Source organism: Adiantum capillus-veneris, chromosome 26, assembly GCF_014529385.1.
Source record: "Adiantum capillus-veneris isolate H3 chromosome 26, ASM1452938v2, whole genome shotgun sequence".
Lineage (NCBI taxonomy): Eukaryota > Viridiplantae > Streptophyta > Polypodiopsida > Polypodiales > Pteridaceae > Adiantum > Adiantum capillus-veneris.
The window spans coordinates 19,493,992-19,509,688 of record NC_140956.1 but is presented as its reverse complement, the minus strand read 5'-3'; the positions used below and the strand labels follow the sequence as shown (position 1 = coordinate 19,509,688).

At 44.8% G+C, this 15,697-nt stretch overlaps 1 protein-coding gene across 2 annotated transcripts in view; it reads left to right on the top strand.

The window, feature by feature from the left end:
- The window catches only part of GYRA (DNA GYRASE A), a 213,230-nt gene that overhangs the window by 103,274 nt on the left and 94,259 nt on the right, over positions 1-15,697 (top strand). For both annotated transcript variants that reach the window (XM_086501947.1, XM_086501948.1), the window contains exon 12: positions 9,219-9,267. In XM_086501947.1, coding sequence (XP_086358073.1) covers positions 9,219-9,267 — 49 coding nt within the window. The remainder of the gene's footprint in view (positions 1-9,218; positions 9,268-15,697) is intronic.

Here is a 15,697-nt window from a genome sequence, read left to right as displayed (position 1 = left end):
GGCGAGCGAAGGGGAGTCGAGGGTGTCGATGCGAACGAAGCGAGTCAGTATCTTCGTGAACCAACACCGAACGAAAACCCGAGGTGGGGGTGGGGGGAATGTGGACAGCCAGGCTGTGGGCAGCGCGAGGAAGGGGTATGAGGGGCGGGCAAGTAGCATAGGGCAGCGCGCGTCGGGCGGCTTGCTCAGGGCAGCGCGAGGGGGAGCTGGGGGGTGAGTAGAGGATGGAGATGGCGATGGCGATGGCGAGCAGGAGCGTGAGCAGCAGCAGCGAGCCGCGTATGCGTATCATTCCTGTTCAAGCATTGATGGACCCAGTGGCACAATATGTTTGAATGCGGTTATTCTGTTTTTCCCAGGCAAGAGGCCCACTGTGCAAGACATGGGTCAGTGGGTGGACTTCATGCTTAAACGCCAGGCAATTCGAGGCGTTTAGTTTGGTGCCAGAGGATTCTATGAAGTTTTTCTAGCAAACACTGATGCCCGTAACATGTTGCTTGAGTTGTCTCCTGTGTTTTTTGGTACTCAGATGACACATGTATTGCCGTGGGCACTTAGCAAGGACTATCAAAGCCTAATCCGTCATAAGTGCTCCGTATGGGTGGAAATCCTTAATTTTCCACGCACTTGGCGCCACTTTCTTCGTATGGTCGCCTCTCGTTTGGGAAAAGTGATTTGTCCTCCCAAACTCGATGCCAATACAAATCGCTTTGTGTGCTTTGGGATACCACCCTTGAGGGTATTACTGTCAATTCAGGGGATCCACTCATTAGGAAATGCCCTTTCATCTTAGATTGAGAAAATTTGCAAATTCATGCTTTCGTTGTGGGAAATTTGGACACATGCAATCTAAATGTTCTGAGCCTGTTTTGCAACCCCCTCTTTTAGCCGTCCCTCAGCTTGCGCTCTCTAATGAAAGAGAAGTCCCTAATCCGAGATCTGCCACTTTTGCAAATTCTACATTGCCTAATGTCTTACCTGTGGAGAAAGGCAAGGTTAAACCTGCTGCTTCCACAAATCCTTCGGGTAAAGGAAAGTCGATTTCTTCTTCGGAAACCAAAAACAGAGGGAAAAATGTGGACTCGGCAGAAGGATCTTCTTGGGTAACCACCAAGAAGACTGTTAAGATGCGCTTGCAGCTTTCTTCTCCTGAGGTAAAATTTGCAGGACAAAAACCCCTTCCTTGTAATGATAATTGCACTCTTGCGGATGCATGGAATAAGGTGGTGCACTCTTACAGGGATGCAGTGGTTCATGGGACTTTTCAAGCATGTGAAAGCTTAGTTGCCTCTGAGAGAGGCATACAGAATACTGTGGTTGAGTCGTCGGCTGTTGATGTTGATGTGCTTATGGGCACGTCAACTTAGTCCCTTCCTTACTTTGCCTCTGTACATATCTCTTGAATGCATAGTTGTGTAAAATGCATTTCATATAATGTGCATGGATTATGTAACCCTGATAACTGGAGACTAACCTGCCACTATGTACATACATGCAAGGCAGACATTGTGGTTTTGCAAGAGCACAATCAACATGATTATGCTGGGCAATGCTTGTATTTTGTGGGATACTGGATAGCATATGCTGGTTCGTTGGGCTTTTGGGGTGTTCTTATTATGGTTAGTGAAACGAACGCAGGGAGTGGATCTCCCGGCTACACGGACGCCTATAGACATACACCGGACGAACCACCCAACCATAGCCACCATCCGGTAGCTCCCTCGTGCTCGGGCCAGCGTCCGAGGATGTAGGCGTGCACCTGTAAGACCGAGCGTCCCATACCACCCGGCCTTACCTCCTCGAGGTGACCTCGCGCACTCCTAGCCTCGTGGGCTAACCACTGGCACTCTGCCAGTGGGGGTCGATTACTGCAAATGAGGCCTTGGCCTCTCTTTTATAATAATGGCCGGCCACATTGGCCGGGTTTACACTACGTCCGTCCGGACATTGGACGCCCATCCTGACGGCGTCTAGGCTGGATCCCCTCTCCCATGAGCTCCCGGGACATAACATACTTCCTCCCTTGAGAACCATTGATGTCTGGGGATACTGAGCTTTCAAAGCTCTAACTGGTTCTCAAGTAGCAAACCTTTCAGATTGACCCTTCCATTTAATTAAGTACTCATCATAAGCCTTTTGGCGGGAATGACGGGTACGATGATCTAAAATTGCCTCTGGTTCTCGAGGAATATACTCGGTCTGCATATCTTGCCATACATTTTCCTCGATAGGCACAACAACGTCGGCTTTGCCTAATTTCACTTTAAGGCGGCTGACATGAAACACTAGATGTACACTAGCATCCTAAGAAAGAGCCAGTTTATAGGCAACTTGGCCAATTTTCTTTGTGATCAAGAACGGACCACAATATCTAGCTGAAAGCTTATAATGCTTTCCTGTTTGCATAGTCTTGGAATCCTTGGGTATCTTCAGATAGACCCATTGTCCCACATCTAGAGTTCTGGAGACCTCTTTGATTAGCATAAGCAGTGACTCGATCACGAGCCGTTCTTATACTATACTATCCTTGAGCATTTCTTGCATGCCTTACAAGAAATCACGAGCTTGGCGTTCCTTGACTTTTTCCAAGCCAATAGCAATCGGGCATTTAGGCTCAAATCCATACATTAGCACGAATGGGCTAAATCTAGTAGCAGAATGCTTGCTACTATTATAGGCAAACTCTAACTGTGGAAGATACCGTTCCCAATCAGACTACCTATGAGAGACATAGGCTCTCAACATGTCCTCTAACGTCTGATTCATCCTCTCAGTTTGTCCGTCGGACTCAGGATGGTCAGAAGACGACATACTCAACTTCGTCTAAAGATGAGCAAATACATCTCGCCAAAATCGGCCAGTGAACTTAGTATCTCGATCACTGACGATGTCCTCTGGCAGACCATACAGCTTATAAAGCCGATCGACAAATAAAACTTCCAATTCATGGCTTTTTACTGTCGACTTCGTTGGTATAAACTTTGCCATCTTTGTGAGTCTATTGAACACAATCCAAATGGCATCGTTGCCCCCACTAGTATTTGGCAAACCAATGATAAAGTCCATGGAAATACTCTGCCGCTTGGCATCTGGAATTTCCAATGGATATAGCAGGCCAACTTTCTTAAGGCGCTCTGCCTTATTGACCTGACACTCAGCGCATCTTTTCACATAGCTCTCTATGTAAGAGCGCATTCTTGGCCAATAGAAATATCGCTTGACCAAAGCCAAAGTTCTTTGGATGCCTGGGTGCCCAGCGCTAGGAACATCGTGGCATTCGCACAAAATCCTTTGTCGAACCTCATCGATTTCCGGCACACTGTTACCATTTCTGAACAATAGTCCACCTCTAAAGGAATATTGTTGTTGTCTCGTCTCTCCAGCACGACTCACTTAGGTCTACGGATCACCCAAGCCTGTACGTGAGTGATACCCCGCTTGGACCTCGTTCCTTATCTTGCCAAAATGGCCATCGGAACGACATAGCCCTCGGAGAGAGATAGAAATCCGTCGAGATTTCAGCCATAGACAAGGCATTAATCTCAGGAATCCGGCTGAGTGCATCGGCAACTCGATTGTTGGATCCTTTTCTATAACGGATCTCAAAGTCAAACTCTTGCATAAGCGCAACCCATCTAGCCTTCGGGCCTCTGAGCACCCTGATCATAGACATAGCGCAAGGAGTGATGGTCTGTCCATGCTACAAACGTAGAGCCATACAAGTAGTGTCGCCATTTTCTCAAGGCGTGGACTACAGCGTAAAGCTCCTTCTCGTATACGTTGGATAACGCATCTCAACATCAGAAAGTTTCTTACTTTCAAACGCAACAGGATGTCCATCCTGGTATAATGCCGCACCAATGGCATAATCACTAGCACCTGTTTCGCTAGGATCCACAATGTGCAATACTGACGTAGTAGTCACCAAGTGCTTTAGTGTCCGAAAGCTCTCGTCGAGACGCTCATTTCAGACAACAGGGGGGTTACCTTTACGATGAGGACCCGAAGTCTTCGGCCCTTTCACCCCTCCTTTTAAAAGTTGCGTAAGCGGAGCAACAACTTTAGAGTAATCCTTGATAAACTTGCGAAAGAATCCAGTAATGCCTAAAAAGGACTTTACTTGGCGTACATTCTTCAGAATGGGCCAATTTCACACTTTATCTAACTTTTCAGGGTCAACGTGATTTCCATCGCGAGTAATGATGTGACGCGAGTACAGAAGCTCTTTCTTGAAGAATTCACACTTGGAAGCCTTAGCATAAAGCTTCTCAGTTCTTAGTACTTCGAGAACAATGCGTATATGCGCTAGGTGCTCAGACAAACTTCGGCTGTAGATCAAGATGTCATCGAGAAATACAACAACGAAGTTGCCTAGAAACGGTCTCAGTAGATCATTCATCCTCTGCTGAAATGTAGCTGGAGTGTTGGTCAAACCAAAGGGCAAGACCAAAAACTCGTAGTGACCATAACGCGTATGGAAAGCTGTCTTAGGAACATCTTCCAGTTTGATCCGTATCTAATGACAGCATGATCGCAGGTCTATCACTGTAAAATACAATGCTCCATGGAGCCAATCTATCAAATCGTCCATGCGTGGGAGCGGATACTTATTCTTGACAGTGAGCTTATTCAACCTCTTGTAATCCACGCGAAAGCGCATAGTGTTATCCTTCTTTCAAGAAAGTAACACTGGCGCTCCCCATGGGGATTTACTTGGTCGAACAAAACCTCTGTCGAGATAATCTTTCAACTGCCTCTGAATCTTGTCCTCCTCGGTTTTACTAGACCGATAGGGTTGCTTGAGAAGGACTCACTACCAGCCATCAACTCAATGCCATGATCTACTCCTCTTGAAGGCGGCAAGCCAGGAGGTAGATCATCAGGAAAAACATCCTTGAAATCAATCATGATTTCTCGGATAAGGTTGGATTCGTCGGAATCCCCAAGTTCAACAGAAGAACATGAAACATTTTTACGAAATTCAGTGACAGAAGTACCAAGCACTAACGAATCAAACCAAGCAGATGGTACACATTGATAAAAGTCAATATCAGAAGACTTTGTTTCTTTATACATTTCCAAAGCAGTAACAATTGGTATTGCAAAACCATTATTTACAGACTTCTGATTACAAAGCGACACAGATGTATGAGGCATGTCTTGCTTAACAAAAACAAGAGAGTGATGTACATAGTCTATATACAATGAGTCTTGTTTATTATAAAATCATGGAATTCCTATAATAACATCTACTCTATGCAGGCGCATGATGTGGAAATCCAGGTTCTCTTTGTAATCAGCTAGCTCGAGCGACAAATCCGGAACCATCCAATTCCATACATCCGTATCCTCGCCATGAGCCATCTTCATGCGATATTCATGGCCATTTTCTCGCGTCCGCAGGCTCAGTTTTTGCACCAATTTTGCATCCACAAAATTGTGTGAGCTTCCATTATCAAGGATACGGTCACGTCATGACCATTGATCTTCATGGGGAAATGGAGAAGATCGTGCTTACCAAACACTTTGGTGCTAAAAGTACAATTAGTGCATGGACTGTGCGCCAAATGATGGATTTCAACTTGAATGACATCAGAGTTAACTGAGATCTCGTGAATTTGAACAGAAGGACGACCTTGCGGTTTCTGTGTGTTCTTCTTCTTGGGGCAATTCTTGATTTGGTGACCTGTCTGGCCACATCCGAAGCAAGCCCCCTTTTTCACTGCATCAGCAATTGAAGCATTTTTGGCTTTCTTCTTCTCCTGAGAAGATCTCGGCGGTGATTTGGACTTATGCTGGAATCGCGGTCGCTTCCTCGAAGCGCCCTCACCGGATTGATGGTCTAAATTTCTTTTCTTCTCATAATTCGCTCCATTTATCAAATGGAACGTCCTGGCCTTTGCCGTTGCATCCTCGACGTTAGTCGGGGCTTTGTCCTTGATTAAGGCCCAATGGTAATCCTCATGTAATCCCAACAAGTACATCTGCACAGCGTGTGCGGAATCCACCTTGCAGAAGGCGAGCGCCTCTTTGAAAGCTGTCGTATACTTATCAAAAGACAAAGCTTTCATCAAGAGACTGTGCAATTTGGCGTAAGCCTTCAAAGGATCCATTTTGGCGAAATCCCTCTTGAACTTCACACAGTAATCAGCCCACGTCGTAGGCTTCTCTGTCATGTCACGCCAACAGGTAAGCGCCTTATTGCGCATATAGAGAGGAACCGTCTAAATCCTCCGTTCATCATGCTCCCCATGAAGGTCAAAATACGTGGATTCATATGGGAATTTGCTTACTTTTTCTGAGGCGGCAACATGCTTTGGGTTGGGCTTGCATTATCGTCAGATTTGGAGCTTGCTTCAGAATATGCTTGCTGTTTTCCTCTCCGGTTGAGGCATATGCAGGGTGGATGATGTAGTGGATTCATATGGGAATTTGCTTACTTTTTTGAGGCAGCAGCACGCTTTGGGTTGGGCTTGCATTATCGTCAGATTTGGAGCTTGCTTCAGAATATGCTAGCTGTTTTTCTCCCCATTACGCCGCTGGCGAGTGGATGTCGTATGCAGGAGTGGAATTTATGGGACATTCCTTTTGATGCGATTTCTGCCTGCCATATCTATGCTTCTCTTGTGCAAGACTCGTGGCTGGCTGATCACTATAATGCGCTCTGGTCTTTACACAATCTGATCAATGGTAGAGAAAGGCTCTTATTGCAATCTGGAATTCCCACTTACCTCTTAAGGAGCGTCTGTTTCTTTGGCGTTGTTTGCTGGGACTTTTCCCGGTTGGAACTCTGCTTGCGGCGCGTCACATCAGCTCCTCTCATTGTATCGGTTGCTCCGCTAGTAATGAGACTGTCGGTCATCTGCTTTGGGATTGTCGCTGCATTAGGGCTTTACTTTGCCGTGTCTTTGCTTGTATGCACCTTCGATTTCCCTCAAGAGTTTTCCATAAACGATTTTGGCTTTTTGGCATTCTTCTGGATTCCTTTCAACGATTTTCCATCTTCACATAGGTCAGATTTTGGTCGCTATGGTCTTTGTGGCGCCAACGCAATTTCCGCATTCACCGGCATGAGGCGAATCCTTTTTCCTTGTTCAAGATTTCGCTGAGGCAATCATTACATTTTGCCTTTGATATTGGGGACATATCCCTGGAAATCTTGAAACTTTTCTATGTTTGCTTTTAGCGCTTTCACATCACATAACACTTCTGTGTTCCCCCTTTCTTTTTGGTGGGTTTTCCTCGCTTTGAGGTTTCCCACTGGTAAATTAATCAAAACAGATTTAGTAAAAAAAAAAGTGTGGTGTTGTGTGGCCGACTATAGAGAAAAATTGATCCAAGACTGGTAGGATGAGGCTTCCTTAAGACCCTTTACTTAATGGTTAACCGTGCAAGTCAGTTCATAAAACATTGCCATTCTGAGTGTTCACTCTGCAAGAACACTTGCCATTCTGAGCTACCATTCTTGGTTGGCAAAGCTACACCATTTTGAGCGTTCGCTTGGCAAGAGCACTTGCAATTTGAGCTACCATTGATTTCTCTGCACACTAAGCCAAAGGAACCCCAATGAATTGTGATGTATCCATGTTCGATTGTGCAAGGCACTTTTGGTATCGGCTCAATCTTTAGGGCTTGTCATTGTCACTAAGGGTTTACGCCTTTGCGTGCATGACATGCTAGTGAGGTAGGCATAATTCCATCTCATTACTGTTTACGCTTCTGCTATAACACTAGCTACTCTGTCAAGGATGAGGTAAGTTATTGATGTCTTAAAACATTTTTTATTTATGTTTAATCACGGGCAAAGTGCCATACTTAAGTCACCCTGGTATTGTCACGACCACATACAAGGTGGTGGGTCAAGATGTGACTTATGTTACCTCTCTCTACGAAGGTTTTTTCTTATATGAAGTAGTCTCTCTAGACATTCTTTCTTACTTGTCAAAATGCCTTGGTCAAACATATTCTTTTCTACTTGTCAAAACAGATGCCTGGTTCGTAGGGCTAAGCCCTTTGGTTTTGGTATGTGTTTCTATTTAATTAGAGTCCTATCCTAACTTACATGAAGGTCATTTACAGAATGAAAGCATAACTTGAAACACTTAGCTAACCTGGGCATTCTGAGCTGTTACTATTTGCTCATTGTGATTCACTTGGTTGCTTGTTCCCGTTTCACGGTCGTTCGCACCTTGCTATCTTGCTATGGACTTTGATTTATTACACTTAGACCCTATACTAGCGATTTTTAGGGTAAAGCAACTAGCTGTCCTTCCTGCTTAGGGGGCCATGTAGTTGCTTAACAGGATTGCAACATCCATAGGACACCCAACAGCTGTAGTGGCATGCCTAGGGATTTGTTTCCATATGCATCTTGGTTACACAACCCTATGTGAGTCCCACTGGTAAACTTTGCCCGCTTAGCTCTTGAGCATTCAAAATTATTTTATAAGCTTTAGGAATACTGTGTAACCTTTAAAAGAGTCCTACGGGGTTTATGTGTGTGTGTTGTCCCTTTCAAAAAATTCCTATCCCAAGTTTAAGCTCAGCTTAAGATTTATAAAATGTGCTAATCCTTCTACATTGGTACATAAAAATGTTTAAACTTAGCTAGTGCAACAGTTATCATGGCACCCAATGAAGCATATAGAGACGTTTTCATTTAAAAAGGACGGGGACCTTATAAACTTTAGTGGTGTAAGAAATTCTATATAATAGGCAAGGTGGGTAAGGGGATGAATGAGGAATGGTGTTGCTTAAATAGAGTTGAGGAATGGATACTTAAAAAAAAAAAAGCGAGTTTTTTGGAAGTAAGAAATCTAATGTCATGTCCTTGGAGCATCAAGGCATCAAAATTATCAAGCTTATGAAGCATCGTGTACCCTTTGCCTGAACGAATCAGTGCTTTGCTATTTATCGTGCAGGAAAACTTTAACCAAGACCAAGGTGGCGCCTATGTAGTCTTCTATATATATATTTTTTTGGGGAAGATTTGTTGATATCAAGATTGTTTGTGCAAACGTTACATGACAGGTTCACCATTGTTGGGCTGTGTTTGACTGCCTTGTTGCATTGTAGTGATGGCTTTGGTTTTGTTACTGCTACAATGATTAAGTTTTGTTGTTTGCTGAGCTGCTTTATTATGACTTGAAGGGGGGATGAAATTACAATCCTTTATGTACTTTGTATTGCATCTGTACCTCGAGCTGTGTGATGTGCAGGATTGTAAATGGAAAGCCTGAGTTGAAGGGTCTGAAGGATTACCTAGAGGTGAGGTTTCTTCCAGCAGTTTCATTTGATTATAAAAAACACCTGTTTTCAGTAATTGTCTTTCCTTTCTTGGGTTGAAAATGCCGTCAAGCAGAAAAGCACAAGCTCGGAAGGCCAACTTTGTCATCGTGGCTGGCAATTCAGAAACATGAGGGAGGGAGGGGAAAATTAAAGGGAAGAAAATTATATCTTTTTAACTTTTATAATACAAAAGACACACAAGCTCAATATGTTACAGTAGATACATCTCTACGAAAACAGAATAAATAAGAAATATGTGAAGAGTAATAAATGAAGGGGTCTTTCAAAAAGTAAAGGGATCAATGATATACTATCAATGGAGCTCCTTCATTTGGCACTGCAAACTACCTTTGAATCCTCCACCATAGCTATGGAAGTGCCCTTTGCACAAACTAGTACTCATACTAAGAGGAACTTAACGTCCCATGCCACTGAGATTGACAATTATCTGCTTTATGGACTTGTCCAACCAGTGCAGTTTAATTGTGTTCCTTGCTGTAGGCTGAATGTGAGGAGTATCTCTCAGCTAGCAGGGCCCTCTATAGACAAGCGTACCACCAGACCATAGCCACCATCCAACGTCACTCCGTAGCTTTGCCAACATACAAGGACATAGCCACTCTCTTGTAGGACCGAGTGTCCCATACTCCGGCTTCACTTCCTTGAGGTGATCTCGCGCATGTCTTAGCCTAATGGGATGATGAGTGGAGGTTGCCTCTACATTGCGGCGTTGACACCACTTTGAAAGGTGTACATAAGTATATCTATTGGCCGAGGCTGAAAAAGGACGTGGACGAGTTTGTTGGCAGTTGCTTTGTGTGCCAAAAGGTCAAGTCTGATTGGCATAAGGCACTTGATCTACTACAACCTCTACCTATTCCTAGCTGGCCTTGGGAGAGTATAGATATGGACTTCATTTATTTTCTATCTTCTTAACTCAGAGTGATCATGATGGCATTTGGACAGTCATTGACCGATTCAGCAAACATGCCTACTTATTCGGGTAAAGAAGACAATTATAGCCGACCATTTGGTTAAACTATTTCTCTCAGATTCTTTGATTACATGGTATGCTTGAATCTATAATTTTAGAGAGAGATCCCTGTTTCACGAGCTTGGTTTGGAGAGCAATTTAGAAGAATATAAGCACAAGGCTTAAATTCTTGTCCTCGTTTCATCCACAGATAGACGAGCAGTGGGATATAGCCAATCCAGTGGTCTTGTACTTGTTAAAGTCGTACATCTCTGATCAAAAGACTCAATGGGAGAAGTATTTGCCCTTGGTGGAGTTTGCCTACAATAACACGGTTCATTTGTCTATGGGGAACACGCCATTTGAGATTATCAAGGGTGTCAAGGAAGGTTCCACCCATTCTGAGCACCAAAGATAATTTTTTGAAGCATATCAATATACACAAGATCTAGACACTGCTTTTGCCAAGGTACGGGATGCTTTAAGAAGTCTGAAGCCCATCATACGAAGGCAACCGACAAGCATTAATGTAACTTGCAGCCGAAGGAAGGTGATTGGGTGCTATTGTGGTTTGAGAAGGCACGCCTACGGAAAGGGAAGGGTAAGGAGAGGCTTTTTCCAAAGCTACGTATGTGATATTATGGACCTTTCTAGATTGAAGAAGGGATAAATGACGTTAATTTCAGACCGAAGTTGCCAGATACTACAATGCATTTCATGTGGGTCTATTGAGACCTTTTAAAGGTGAAGTGCGACTTGACATGGATGAGCAGCGCGAAGTGGAAGAGACCGTGGCTCACAAGGAAAGGAAAGGTAAATTGACACATCGATATTTGGTCAAGTTTAGAAATTATCCTGCTCTGGATGCCAAGTGGATGGAGGAGGAGGACCTAGCAGAACTCCTCAGATATTAGAGCTTTACCTTGAATCTCTTGGTTCAGCACCAAAATTTCCAACAGCTACTGATGAATCAACAGGTTGAATCTGGTGCGGTGCGGATTGCACAACAAAGGTGTTACTTTGCTCCTTTGTTACAAATTACCTCGATGGATTTAGTGAAACTGGTATACCACACTTCTAGATAGATGTGTGGGACAGAGGACTCGTAATACCTGCCTACCTTTCGCTTCAAGAACCATGTAAGCATAGGGTGCTGTTAGTGTTGTAGAAGAAAAGGGGCCTAAATCGGCGGACAGACCAACGCCGCACACTTAAGCAGTGCCGGGCAGGGTTTGTGCCAGTCAGGACACCCAGATAGGGAATTGGCAATCCCGCACCAAAGATGTTGGTAGAATGCACGACTTCCTGGGCCAGGGTCCTTTTGCCTTGGCCAGAGCACGACTCGATGCCTTATCCTCGTCATTGATTTCTTTTGAGAATTCAGGGATATTGACCGGTCAACAATATTGTGCTGGATGACTTTATGTAAAGAAGTACTTTGAAGTGGGAATTCCTGAAATGAATGTGTTACATGTAGATCTGATTGCTAAATAAGTTACAATGATCACGATTCTCATGTGAGATCTTGACGGGGATAGTGATGTGAATGTTCATTGACTGTCATCTTCGTGCAAGTGCTAGACATGTGTGCTCTAGTATGTCAGTATTTAGAGTCAATATCTGCCAAGCTACTTTCTGTCCTATGTTTGATTTGTAGGACATAGGATTTGTAGGCGTGATCGAGCGGGACTACAATTCTTTCAAGAGGGGCGTATGTCACAAAGTGATGACGTGGCATGACCATAAAGGATGGAGCTTGAAACCGGCCCGTAGGGCCGTAGACTTTGGCTTTCACCTGAAACATTACTTTAAGTTTTAACACACACAGAGAAACCTTGAAGGAACCTCTAATGGGAATTAACACTTGAAAGCACACACGGATCGGACGCTAGAAGCCTCCGAGTCGACGCCGACAACGTGTTGGCCCCAAAGACTGGTGCCCCTTTCGGTATTTCTTTATTCTTATTAAACTTGAGAAAAACCTGTAAACTTCTATAAGCTGTCCCACTTTTATCGGGTTGAAATTCCTCTACTCTAACCCGATTTGGGCAGCATAACCACAGTAGAAGTCTCCACGGACAAAATCCCAAGTAAACATTGACTTTCCACGCACTTTAGAGCACTTTGCAAAACCTGGCAAGAAATTACAACACGCTGAAATCTTTGTTTTGGCTTCCAATTTGCGTCAAAACACCTTTTCGGTGATTCCCTAGCTTCCGCAAAGCTCCTGGGACCCGTAGACGTCAAAACTGGCCAAAACCAAAAACTTGCAAAAAATTACAGCAAGCTGCAATTCTCTGTTTTGCGCTTCGGTTCGCATGCCGATCACTTTTCTGGTAGCCCTCAAGTTTTGCACGTGTAGGGTCACTTGCCCCTTGAATTAGACGAGATTCCTCGTGGGAAATCTCTCTAGACTGTCTTATAGAAGCACCCAAAGCCTTCCCGAGGCTCCCCTGGCGATATCTGAACGTTTAGGTGCGAAACCCTAAACCTGCAGGAAAACACAGCAGGCAGGTTGTAATATTTTGTTTTGCATCATTATGGCGGAGCAAACACGTCCTGAAGAGGATTAGCAATTAGCTAATCTTGTTCCTGTACATTGGGCTCTTGCTTTGGCAAACACGCATAAAACCCTAGAAGTGTACATGGTCAACTAAGAGGCCCAACTAGAGGGGCATTACCATATGTGCAAAGGGGAGAGACAGATGCGCGAGAGCAATCGTCGCGCAACATAGAGCAAGGGAGAAGGGAAGCTTTCTCCCACTACTCACACACACTGTAGCACTCCGGAGCTGAAATCAGCCTCCTTTCTTGAAATGGGCGTCCCCTGTTGCTGCATGCTTCTGGCAAAATCATCTGTGAACAAATAAATGCAAAAGGGGAAGAGTTCCATGGTTGCAAAAACCTACGTATCGCTGAACACGCAGCAAAACATCCTTGGAAACTCGCATCCAATGTTGAAATAAGCTCCTTGGTTCTAGGTAAAGTCAATGGGAAGCTAAAAAATGCAGAGAAATGGCTGAAAATCAGAGTTATCAGCCTCCAAAATTGCTCCAAAAAGTTAGTTACGAGTTCTGTTCACCCAGACTTGGTAAATTGGCCAAAACATGCCACTTGGCACTCATGCATGCAATTTCTCCGCATTGGGCTTCCCGCTTAAAAATCTCTCAATTGGTGCATCAATTGACTTTGCAGCAGAGTAATAAAATGTTCCCCTTGTCATTCTAAAGCTAATGACGCGAACAAATTTCGTGGCCCATAATAGCAATTCCCTAAATTTTAGGAGATGCTTCCATTGGACTCTCACTGGTCATCTGACCATCTTTCACCACTGGGACCACGTCCAAAAATGCAATGTAGCCCTTTTCTCGGGGGATTTTCTCTGGGTGACCCCACCTTGTCACTGTGCCTGTATGGAGTTAATTTCCTAGTATCCACCGACTTATTAAGTGCGGCGAGGGGATCTAGATGACTTTGAACTGAGCACTAGTGGAATTCCAATGCCAACCAACTTCCTATCTGCGGGTGAAGCTATTGTTTCACACTGGCCATACAATGTGCGACCATTTGCAACTTCAAAAATAGGGTCCCTAAAATTAAGCAAAAATCATCGGAAAGAAACCAACAACTGAAGTTAGCGATTGCAGCGTCCTCGCGACATATCGTTGTCACCACGAGGTATTTTTCGTGTTGCCTTTCGTAAATAAGTACTAGATATTTCTATTTATTTTTATTTTTACTTGTTTCCCCGGGACCCTTGAAAAGGTGCAAGTGGACATTGCATGGCCAGTGTGAAACGGTTGCGGCCGGATAGGTTTCTCACATCGGGAGTCTGGGTCGGTCAGTCTGGGACTGGTCGGGCCAGTTAGCACTGAATTCTGATGAGTATGGAAGCTTGTGTGCGCCAAATGAAGTCTGGGCCACTCGGAAAGTCACTTATAACTTTATAAGTCAGTGGGAACTAGAGAATTAACTCAAAAGGGGTAAATTGGACACATGGCGGTTCCAGGTGGATTTTCCACTTCCATCAGCAAGAGGGGGCGCCCAATTTGAGAGAGGAGGCTGATTTGACTCATAAGTGACCTACAGTGTGTGTGTGAGTAGTGGGTGCAAGTCTACAACTTTAATGGAAAGCTTCCCTTCTCCTCTGTCTCATGTAGCGCGATGATTTGCTCTCGTGCATCTCTCTCTCCCCTTTGGCACATATGGTAATGCCCCACTAGTTGGGCTACTCAGATGAACATGTACAGTTCTGGGGGTTTATGCGCGTTTGCCAAGGCAAGAGCTTTCTGAACAGGAACCGGATTAGCTAATTGCTAATCCCCCACAGGTATGCACAGTTCCATCGCGAAAGATTGCGAGTTCGGAGAGTATTCTCGCGTGAAAACTCGTCCAATAAATAGGGGAACTGTCCCATCGTGTGCGGGAGCCCTTGGGACACGCGTAGGTGTGTTCGCTCCGCTAAAAACGATCCGAAACAGCGAATTACAGCCTGCTGTGTTTTTCTGCAGGTTTAGGGTTTCGCACCTAAACTGCAAGGGAACACCGGGGGAGCCTCGTGAGAGCCTTGGGATGTGTGTACAGGCTTTTGGGCACCCGGCAGTGAAAAACAGGGAATTACAGCCGGCTGAATTTCTGTGACAGCTCACCAGAAAGCTTCCAGATAGCGAGGGAATCCGTCCTAGACAGGTGCTTTTGACGTACAGGGGTTTTTGCGCCGTTATGTTGCCAAAATCAGGTCGAAAACCTGCGTTTTCAGCCCTCGCCAGGTTTGGACAGCTTTGTGAAAGCTTGTGCGAAGTGGTCGGATCGTCTACCTTAATTTGAATAAAGAAATACCGAAAGGGGCGCCAGTCTTTGGGGCCTACAGGATGTCGGGCTCGTGTGCGCAGTGACATTCTAGTCGCTGGACGCAACTGTGTTCTCTTCCCTTCTCAGTGCTCTGTTTAAAGTTAACAGGTAATTGAAATAGTACTGCCCTCTATGTTGTACAGGCCGGTTCTATGGTTCCATCGACGGGATAGTCACTTTTTCTTCAAAAAGTGCAGCATGGATTGTTGTGGGTGAAAGCAACACAAAGCTTATCGATCTGGCAGAGAAGAGAGACCAAGTACCTGAAGAGGGATCTTCCTCACATGGAACAGAGGAAATTCCTTCAACTCTTCAAGAAGAGGACAGGTTGTTTAGAACTCAACTGCGTTGTTGCATGGACATGTTTCAGCAGTTGGCTAACAACCCAAGGATGCAGGAGTTCTTACAAGCTCCGACAGAGGGTTTTCAGCCTCCTACACAGGGCACGACTGAGCCGTTGCAGGAAAAGGAGATTTCCAATGCGCAGAGGACTCATGATGCCCGAGGGAAAGCCCATGTGGTTGAGCAACTAGCGGTGTCCAATGATCCAAAGCAGCTTGCTTTAGCTGGATAGGAACCGTTTGT